The sequence below is a fragment of the Salvia splendens genome, chromosome 19 (genome assembly GCF_004379255.2).
Source record: "Salvia splendens isolate huo1 chromosome 19, SspV2, whole genome shotgun sequence".
Taxonomy (NCBI): domain Eukaryota; kingdom Viridiplantae; phylum Streptophyta; class Magnoliopsida; order Lamiales; family Lamiaceae; genus Salvia; species Salvia splendens.
The window spans coordinates 25,432,512-25,442,673 of NC_056050.1; the positions used below are offsets into that span (position 1 = coordinate 25,432,512).

The following is a 10,162-nucleotide window of genomic DNA, read 5'->3' on the forward strand; positions in this document are numbered from 1 at the left end:
AATAAAATGATTGATGGTTTTGCTAAATTAAATTAAATTAAATTAAATTAAATTAAATTAAAATTAAAATTAAAATTAAATAAAAACAGAAACCTAAAAAACCCAGACGGTTTTTCCCCAATTTCTTCTTCACTGAAGAACTCTTCATCAACGATACGAGCAATTCACTGTGTCTGAAAATTATACGAGTAATTAGTTGATTGAAGTATCAATATGAGCATTGAGGCAAAGGAAACTGCAGAAGATCTGTTTGCGGAGGCGTCAAGGGCTGTCGATTTGCTCTACAACATTCGAGACACCTATTTTCCGGAAAGTCCAGATGAAAAGGCTTCGAAGCTCTCAACAGAGTCCAATCTTTCCCTCCAAGTGCTCGATAGAATTCCCCAAGGTTTAATTTTGGGCAGACGCATTAGTGCCTCGAGTTTAAATCTGACCTGAAATGATTCACTGACTGTTTGGTGCAGAGAAACGGAAGATGCCGGGGCATAGAGCCACTTTTGAGTATTTGAGAGGGAAAGTGTTGGATGTTTTCCCTGAGTATAAGAAAGAAGCTGAGGATCATCTCTCCAAGGCTGTGAGTAGTCTAAGCAATTAAATTTGTTGTTTATTTTCTGTGTTGGGAATCTTAAATGTTATCTTTTGGTGGGTAACTTAGTTTCTAAGTGTTATTTCAAAACTTCCGATGCAGCTGGATTTTTTGGAAATTGGTAAGAGAAGCTAGATGAAGATTATCACATTGGCGCATTTAGTTTTCGTGATTGATAAGATACATAATTAAGTATTTGTATCCTTCTTATTACAATTTCTACAATCGTATCGTTGGTATGAATCAACTAAATTTGCTCAATTGATGGTTATTATCAAGGGCCTTGGGATATCTCATAGTAGTTCATATGCATCTTAGTAAAAAAGGGTTTAGCCTATAGAGTAGTGGTAATGAGTAGAAAAGGATGCTAACTGTGGTTGAATATGACGGGTTGTTCGGTTTCCCTACTGCATCTTGGAATTTGATACCATTGAAGTGTTTTTACCGTTTGTGGATTTTGTTTCTTAATCTGTGCTGATTCTTTTAATCACAACAATTTTCCAATAGGTGAAGCTGAATCCTTCACTTGCAGATGCTTGGTTGAGCTTAGGTAACTGCATATGGAAGAAAGGTGATCTAGTTTCAGCAAAGAATTGTTTTACACTTGGATTAAGCAAGGTCATTCTGTTTGATCCTGTAATTTTGACAGAGAAGAGTTAAGTTGTAGTGTTGTACAGTTCTCTAAAATTTCTGTGAAAATGGGTGAACTTTCAGGGTCCCCATAAAGGGCTTCTTTGTCAATTATCGATGCTTGAAAGAAGAATGGCTCAAGGTAAGATTGTGAGTTGATTCTGGTTGCTACTTTTATTAAGGTTTCACTATAGCATTGCTGATAGTTAGACATGTATGTATGCCTTCCAGGATCTGAAGACCAGGTTAAGATTGTCGATGACAGCATAAAGCATCCCAAAGAAGCCATCTCTCTTGATGTCAAGGATGGGAACTCTTGGTGTATGTTTAAACGGATATCGTAAAAGCTGCCCAATTGTTGTGCTATATCATATGTCCAACTAACACTAACACTTTGTTTTCTCTTCTCTTTTAATTTGGATCTTCACATTTTTTCTTCGATTCACACAGATAATCTAGGGAATGCTTGTCTCACGTCATTTTTTGTCACCGGAGCTTGGGACCATGGAAAGCTTCTCCAATCTTTAAAGTCGTACCAACTTGCTGTGAGTTGTTGTGTTAAATAAAAGGCTTCTATGCTGCAATTTCTGAAGTAGTCTCTTGAGGATTTTAATACCTTTTTATATTTGTCAGGAAAAGGATGAAAGAATGAAGTCGAATCCTGACCTCTATTTCAACTGTGCCATTGTAAGGATCTTACTCTTGCTTAATTCCCTTTTCAAGTGTTTTACGAGCAGATATACCAGTAAAGTCTTCTCTATGATGCATATTTTTTCACTTTTAGCACCACTACTTCTGCTTAGTCACTGGCAAGTTTATATTTGTTGTGTCAAAACACTTATCACTTTTATGCCCTTTTTTGTTGTTTGTTTATTAGGCTTAGACCTCCTAATACACTTAAAAGTTAACTCCTGTGGTAACAGCCTTCTGAGTATTTTCTTCTGATTCTGATAGGTGAACAAATATCTAGAGAACTATGAGAGAGCTCTGAGTGGATTTGAAGCTGCTGCATTGAGGGATCCTGGTCTAAATGCTACGGAGGAAGTTCAGAAGATCATTCGCCTTCTTGACAAAATAGATAGTTCGCTTCGAGTAAGATGGCCCCTGTTTTTTTTTTTGCGAAGTGAAAATTTAGATCGTCTTTCGTTTTTTTTTTGAGAAAAACAGATCTTTGGATTAGGTCATCCTTTTTATGATTGAATGTTGTAGTTACTTAACATAGCATTGATGTGCAGGGGCAGACCAAGGTCAAACGACTAGCATCCATGGCATCATCTCTCGCTAGTGTAAATTGTAAGCAATATGAACTACCTTGTATTAGTGGACCGTGGTTTGACGGTAGGAATATTTTATTTATATTCTGTTTTTACTTTTCTCCTAGTGAACCCATCTTACAAAAAAGAGACTGTAGATTGTCTATCAGAAGGTCTGAACAAAGCAGTTGGCATCGTAGGAAAAGTCATATTCTTCATTAAGCATGAAAATGTGGCACCGTTGTAAGTTGGCTTCCTCTCTGCTCCGAACACCCTGTGTTTGAATGTTTTCATTTCCACATTAGTTATATTGTGAAAGACCTTCTAACCTTACTTTTCCATCATCTTGCTACAAAAATTACAGTTACTATCTGCTATGTGATCCAAGTCAGAAATGCTATGTTCTGTCCGTCTATGGAGTACATAACGAGGCGGTATGTTGCGATTCTGTCCTTTTTGTATGCAGAATCGACCTTCGTATATTTTGATGTTCCAAATCGCGTTGTTTAATTGAGAAAAACTGTGCTAGATTGTGCTCGGTGAGAACAGTTTTCACCTTGTCACATTTTTGCTGGTTCTTTCAGATTAAAGAAGGAGATCAAGTCACTATTCTGGAACATTCTTACCAATATATTGATTTTTCTTGGAAGGGAAAGGTATGCTGGAATTATTTACTACTAATGCAATGTTGCATAGAATGCTGACACTATTCATATATCTGAGAGGCACAAACAATGCCAGATTGCCTCTTTTCTATCTACGACCAACTATTCATTATCGTCTGTTTTTTACCACCAGTCGTACCAGTTCAGATCAGTCCGTGTTGATTTCATGGAGCAAATGCTTGTTAATGGAAAAGCCTTGCCGCCTCAGCATTCTGTTCAAACATCAATCTACGCCCAGAACAAGACGTGATAAGGTTCCGGTGTTTGCATCCGGATGCACATAACTCGGGTAATGAATGGCAACGAGTACGACATAGAGCTATAGGTGATGTGTGTGAAACAGAAGTATGTTTGTATACAACAGTGGAACTAAGCTCTTAATGAGGTTTTGTTAATCTTTTTGTACGAAAATTGTTTGAATTTGTCTGTAATCTATGCTTGAGGTGTGGGGTGAAATGTATGTAAAAGCTTTTGTTTTTAGCATATATTCAAACTTTAAGCATTTGACATGAATACATCTTCGAAGCTTCACTTCATTTCGCATGTTGTCACTAAATTACTTGCAATTATATAAGTTATACTGTAGCATTTTCTATTGCAGTGACACTTAACATCTTACTCCATATTGCAATAATGATTGATATGACAATAAATTAGAGATTTAGGATTTAAGGTTTATTTAAGGTAAATGTATAAACATGTCCTCACTCTATTCATGTACTGTAATAGATAATGTCATACAAATTCAATTTTTCGTCTTGATTATGTGTATAAAAAACAATGCTTATTTAAATAAAAAACAAATCTAACCACTTTATTGAATGATAAAACTATTGTGGCTGTTGCTATCCTCGAGCACAACAATGTTTAGTACGAAGTAAAAACATAATAAATATACAAAAAATTAAAAGAAATAGTATATGAAAAAAAAAATTTCTGCCCAGCCCAACCCAGCCTCCCTCACTTTGTCAACAGTCTGGCCGAGCCGGGTTCGAATTTACAGAAAGAGACTCGGCCCAACCTACTCTTAGTTTTTCCTCTCTCATAATTTACTCTCTCCGGTCTCTTCTTTAACTCAATATATATCATTTTCTTAAATCTCGTGTCTAAAAGAAAGCCATCACTTGTACTGGGGCAGAGGGAGCATATGTTTGTAATTGTAAATAATCCTATTAAATTATATTTGTGGAATGATTTCAAATGCTCGTACATTAATTGATATGAAAATAGGTATTAATGATCCAAGAGTGTGATATGTGGGTACGATTGGAATGCCATATAATAGCAGTGTTGTGCTATTTCCCATTATTCGGTGTCTATTTGCATCCTAAATGGGTGGTCTGTGCATCATCCTCAAGAGGACATCAGCGTCTATGTTTTGAAATGTAATAATGCATGTGACTTCTATTAAAATTTTAAATCATCCGATTGATAAATTAATTAAAAAATGTAAAAACCTGTTTTTATTACAATCAAGTTCAATAAAGCATTAAAATTTATAGCGTACATCAAGATTTGAGTAGTAATTACAAGTCGATTACATTTATGACCGAAAATTTATGGCTTTGAATATTACAGGCACGTCGTTGTGATTTTTTATTTCATGAAATGAAGAAATATATAAAAATAGTGAAAAATACTTCAATTTTTTCGGGAGATTCGAAATAGGCATTAATAAATAACGTGTGGATTGTGTATATGGCTGATATTTAAAAGTTAAATATCAAGATAAGATATCCAAAACCGAACACATATGCTTGATCTCCTATGTTGTACATGACAATGGTGGGGACTTAATATTAATTTTGTACTATCTTTTATAGGGTGTATTGTACGACGTCGTCGATTGTAATTTAATAACATGTGCAATACTTTTTTTATTTGACAAATAAACGTGCAATTTGATAATGAATATACTATATCAATATCGATAAAAAGATCACAAATTAGCAACATCAATATTGCATATATACACGAAACTATATTAGTCCATGAGAATGCTATTCAAAATTTTAGGATATCTCACAACCATCTAAACTTTAATAGACAGTTATGCCATTTTCTGTATAAATTAATTGAACAATAAATTAAATGAATATTATTAATTCGTCGTAATTCTCATTCAAAATTGTCACTTGGCATGCTTTGATATTATAGAACAATAAATTAAATGAATATTATTAATTGGTCGTAATTCTCATTTTAGATCCTCATTTAGTTCCAACTCTCTCTATATATACATGCATATGATTCACATTTCTTTATATTTTCGTACGTGATGGATTCCATTTCCAAAGATAATGTACATTTTTCAATGAATGGTGGCGATGGACCTCTCAGCTATGTCAAAAACTCATCCTACCAGGTTTAATTCTATACATATATTACTATCATAAATTCATAATTAGTTATTGCATTCATATTTTTATGATGCGATCTCTAACTAATTGATGTTTGCTCATACACAAATTAAGCGAGGAATATTGGAAGCTGCAAAGGCAATCATCGAAGAAGAAATCGCCACAAAATTAGATATTTCAACTAATAGCATTGCCGATTTCGGGTGCTCAACCGGAAACAACTCTTTTCCGGCCATGCACACGATCATCGAAGCCATCAAACACAAATACGAATCTTCAGACCTCAAAACCCCAGAATTCTATGTGTACTTCAACGACGTCGTCTCCAACGATTTCAATACCCTCTTCAGTTCCCTCCCACCCGACAGAAGCTACAAGGCAGCCACGATAGCAGGAGACTTCCACGGCCGCCTTCTCCCGCCATCATCCGTACACTTTGCATACTCTTCTTGGGCGCTCCACTGGCTGACGAAGGTGCCCAAGGCGGCCGAGGGCCTCGAGTCTGTATGGCATTGTGGTGACGAGAGAGAGGAGGCTTATGATGCTTATTTGAGTCAGCTTGAGAAGGATTTGGATTCATTCTTGAAGTGTAGGGCTGTAGAGATGGTGGAAGGTGGGATTATGGCTCTTCTCATTCCCGGAGTGCCTGAATTTTGGGACCCACTAAAAGAGTATACCGTTGGGTCGATGGTCGAACTTATCAGATCTTCCCTCCTCGACATGGCCAAAAAGGTACTCTCTCCGACCCATGATATGTACTCCATTTTGACCGGGCACGAGCTTTAACTTTTGTGAAGAAAAATTGAATTGAAGAGGTTAATGGCATGTGAATCTTATTTTTATATATTACTACCTGCATCACTTGTGAAAAGACACTTTTAAAACGGTACGAATTTTAATTCACAATTGGTCAAAAAAAGAGAGATATTGAAAGAAAAAGTGAGTAAAGTATTATTAGTTGAGAATAAATCCCCCACTGCTTTAGAGAATTTTTTTTATATAAAATAGGAAATTTCTAATTTTAAGGAATGGACTGAGTAATATTGGAGTAGTAAAATGTGTTTAAAATGAATTAGTATTAAAAATAGTAAAAATGGACGGTTAATATAGAGACTTATAAAATAAAATAATTGGGACAGATACTTCGATTAATATGTAGTTTTCCCATTCAACCTTTGTATAATTCGATAAATTATGAATTGTTTCTTGAGCGGAATATTATAGCCGTTAATTTCTTAGGTTCTCTTTTCTCTCTTTTTCAAATTTTTTCATTTTTTTCCAATTTGTGTGTTTTATGTAAAGACATTGGAGTTTTGGGAGGGGAAATATTATGAATTGGTTAGAAATATAACGGGACAAAAATCTTGACTTCTCATCATTGACTATTTTGACTTTTGCAGGGAAGACTAAGTTAGGCAAAGTTAGAGACATTCAACATTCCATACCATTTTCCCACCCCAAAGGAGGTAATGGCCATATTGGAAAAGAGCAATAGTTTCAACATAGAAAGAGTGGATATTCTGAAGAATGGGACATTTCTCAATGTTGATGGCTAGGCATGTTTTAGAGCGGTTCATCAAAATATGTTTACTCTTAAGTTTGGAGCTGAAACCGCTGATGAAACGTTCGACCTTTTAAAGAAGAAACTCCAGTCTTCACCCGCCTTTGCAAATCCTTTAAATGACAGAACTGTTTTCATTGTTGCTATCCTCAAGCACAAACATGTTTAGTACGTGCTCCCGGAGTCGCGGTTATCGTTGGCCCGAGACATCAAACACAACAATGTTTACAGAGTACTTCAATAGTTCAATAAAGTCTAGGAAATCACAATCAAATATATATGTATGTATGTGTGCTTTCTTATTTTGTGGCGTGGTGTGTCACAATGAAATATGTATGTGATACGGGACCCCCACCAACGGCAGAGCGGCAGGCCGAGCTGGAGCATGCCGAGCTGGAGCATGCCGAGCTGGAGCATGCCGAGCTGGAGCATGCCGAGCTGGAGCATGCAGAGCTGGAGGCAACGACAGCCGAGCATCACGACGCAGCGCTCCCGAAGCCGAGCAGCACGACGCAGCCGAGCAGCCCGCCGCAGTGCGGGAGTAACCGAAGTGAAGAACTAGTTGTGTCGAAAAGATCCTTGAGGCCGAGAGACAAGCTCAAGGCGCCGAACAAGTTCACGAACTAGCCGATTCACTTTGTTCTTTTTTGATTATTTCCTTCCTTTTATGTTTTACTATTTTTGGAAACTTTAGTTTACTTACTGTTGAGTCGGGCCTGATTTATAAGCCCAGTTCGGGTTTTCTTTGCGGTTCTTTCCCGGATGAATTAGGTTACGTCGAACCGCCCTAGGGTTTTTAGTATAAAATAGGGTATTTCATCAACACATTATTTTTATGAATGAAATATTTTCCCTACACAAATCTTGTGCCGCAAGTAATTTATTTCGTTCTCTTGGCTGCTGCGTGGAAGACGTCCACAAATCCAGCCAAATTCACGAGCAAGTCCGCGAGGTTGTCGTGGGAATTGCTCGTCACCCATCGAGAAGGAAGATCTCGGAGCCGTTACGGAGAACGTCCGTAACATCTGGTGCTTTCATCCCGAAAACTCAAAATCTACTTGGTTACGCAATCAATGTCGGCGGAATTTCCGCATGCAGAGTCCTCGTCGGGGCTGCAATTGGGCCCGACGCGGCAGAGGATTCCTGGCGACGTCGACGGGAGACAGCCGCACGTCGACCCGGTCACGTTAGGGTTTGCACAGTTGAACGCACGATTTGATAAGATGGATCGACGGATCGATAGCGTGGAGCGACGCCCGCCGCCGCGGGCAGAGGGCCATGAGGCCGATTGGGACGACGCCGACCACGCGTGGGAGGAGTACCGCGGGAATGGTCGGAGCGGTCATCTGGGTCGGGGCCGTGGTCGCCCTTATCGGGGTGGCCGTGGGGATCGTTTTGGGGAGGGCTTACTTCCGGGCCGGGGAAGCCGCCCTGGTCAGCACCGTGGCGACGCGGGGAATAGAACGGGTCGCCGTCGGGATAATTGGGACCTACCGCAACGCCACGAGGATTGGGATGATGAGACGTTCGAGGAGCGCGGGGTAACCTGCTGGGATCCGCCCCAAAGTCGAGAACGTTTTAACCGACAGGGGTCGGATTATTCTTCCGGCATAAAGATGGATGCGCCCCACTTTAATGGGGCAGACGCGCCAAATTGGATCTCTCGCGTGCAGTACTATTTTGATCACAAGCGAGTTCCGGAGGCGGAGCGCTTGCATTATGTGGTAATGCTTTTCGACCCGCCCGCTTCAGAGTGGATATTTAATTACCGGGAGACGAATGGCGTTGTTACTGGGCCAGAATTTTTGGCCGACGTCAGGCATCGATTTGACCCCCAAAGCTTCAGGAACTACACGGGGTTGATCGCGAAGCTAGTTCAGACGACTACCGTTGCTGACTATCACGCGACGTTCGAACGATATCTTAATCGGGTTACTGATTTATCGGAATCAGCCTTGATTCCAATTTTTATTCAAGGACTAAAACAACCTCTGCAAGAAAAAGTAGAATTGCAGTACCCGGAGTCGTTGGCAGAGGCAATGGCTTTAGCCTTGCGTTTGGCCGCAACACACAAGGAACGCCAGCAACCGCCGCAATCATACCAGCGCCGTCCGTGGCCTGGCAAGGAGCAGCGGGCCGTTCCGGCCCCTGTTGCGACCCAAGCAGCCGGGTCCCACCAACAGGACTCGCTAGTTCGAGAAGGGGACAAGACACGGGTATACCCGGTTCGGGTGTCGAATGCTGAAAAATCGGAGCGCGCACGCCGAGGTCTCTGTTATCATTGCCCCGAAAGGTGGGTTGCAGGCCACGTTTGTAAGGTCAAGTTGCTTTGTTATATGGATGACGAGGGGGACGACCCGCAAGAGGCAGATGCGGGTGACCAAGTACCCGGGGAGGAATTAATTACAGCAGACCTATCGCACCTTCACGCCTTGGATGGCCGGGGCAGCTCCAAACCGTTTATGGTCCAGGGGACGTTGGGGGATACTACAGTACGAGTTTTGATTGACACAGGAGCGACTCTCGACTTCCTCCATCCGCGGATTGCGGAGAGACTCCAATTGGAGTTGACACCGATTCGCCCATTCCGGGTCCTAGTCGGCAACGGCGCTTCACTACTCTGTACCCACATTGCCCGCTCTACAAAATTGACTCTGCAGGGTACCTTATTTTTGGTGGATCTTCATGTCCTCGCCCACCATGGGCCGGACGTTATTTTGGGAATGAAGTGGTTAGAATCATTGGGGAAAGTTTCTGCGGATTTTGTCAAGAAGACGTTAGAGTTTACCCAAGAGGGAAAGGCGGTGTTCCTACGTGGCATGGTGCCAAGTCCTAAGCAGATTTCCTTACACTCCTTATCTATGTTGACGGCACAGGGGGCCGGCCACGAGTTATATGAGATTGTACCTCTCCACAGTGACGTGGGCCCTGCCGACCCCAGCACGCAGGAGGAGTTCCCCGCGGACCTCCCAGGGGATATCGTGGAGGTGTTGTATGAGCACCGTTCCGTTTTTGAGCAGCCACGCGGCATGCCCCCGCCGCGCGTCTTTGACCATCGGATTCATCTTCTGCCCAACACGAAGCCGGTCAATGTGAGACCATATAGG

General features: G+C 40.7%; 1 protein-coding gene and 1 pseudogene across 1 annotated transcript; both read left to right on the forward strand.

Annotated features, from left to right (window-relative positions):
* The first annotated feature begins 94 nt into the window (after positions 1-94).
* LOC121780258 (tetratricopeptide repeat protein 5-like) lies at positions 95-3,670 on the forward strand. The gene is made up of 13 exons (XM_042177802.1): positions 95-388; positions 465-574; positions 1,094-1,204; positions 1,301-1,358; positions 1,448-1,537; positions 1,667-1,761; positions 1,850-1,903; positions 2,171-2,308; positions 2,452-2,509; positions 2,598-2,712; positions 2,834-2,903; positions 3,054-3,125; positions 3,268-3,670. The coding sequence occupies exons 1-13, from the start codon at positions 214-216 to the stop codon at positions 3,382-3,384; spliced, it is 1,263 nt and encodes a 420-aa protein (XP_042033736.1). The 5' UTR covers positions 95-213; the 3' UTR covers positions 3,385-3,670.
* A 1,742-nt stretch (positions 3,671-5,412) lies between these two features.
* Positions 5,413-7,050, forward strand: LOC121779228 (annotated as a pseudogene).
* Positions 7,051-10,162: the final 3,112 nt, after the last annotated feature.

Bases quoted from the DNA above. Each gene is read 5' to 3' on its own strand.
- LOC121780258 (XM_042177802.1), top strand. From the start codon at position 214: ATGAGCATTGAGGCAAAGGAAACTGCAGAAGATCTGTTTGCGGAGGCG. The intron at 1,359-1,447 runs GTAAGATTGTGA...TATGCCTTCCAG, and splicing joins TGAAAGAAGAATGGCTCAAG to GATCTGAAGACCAGGTTAAG. The intron at 2,309-2,451 runs GTAAGATGGCCC...ATTGATGTGCAG, and splicing joins AAATAGATAGTTCGCTTCGA to GGGCAGACCAAGGTCAAACG.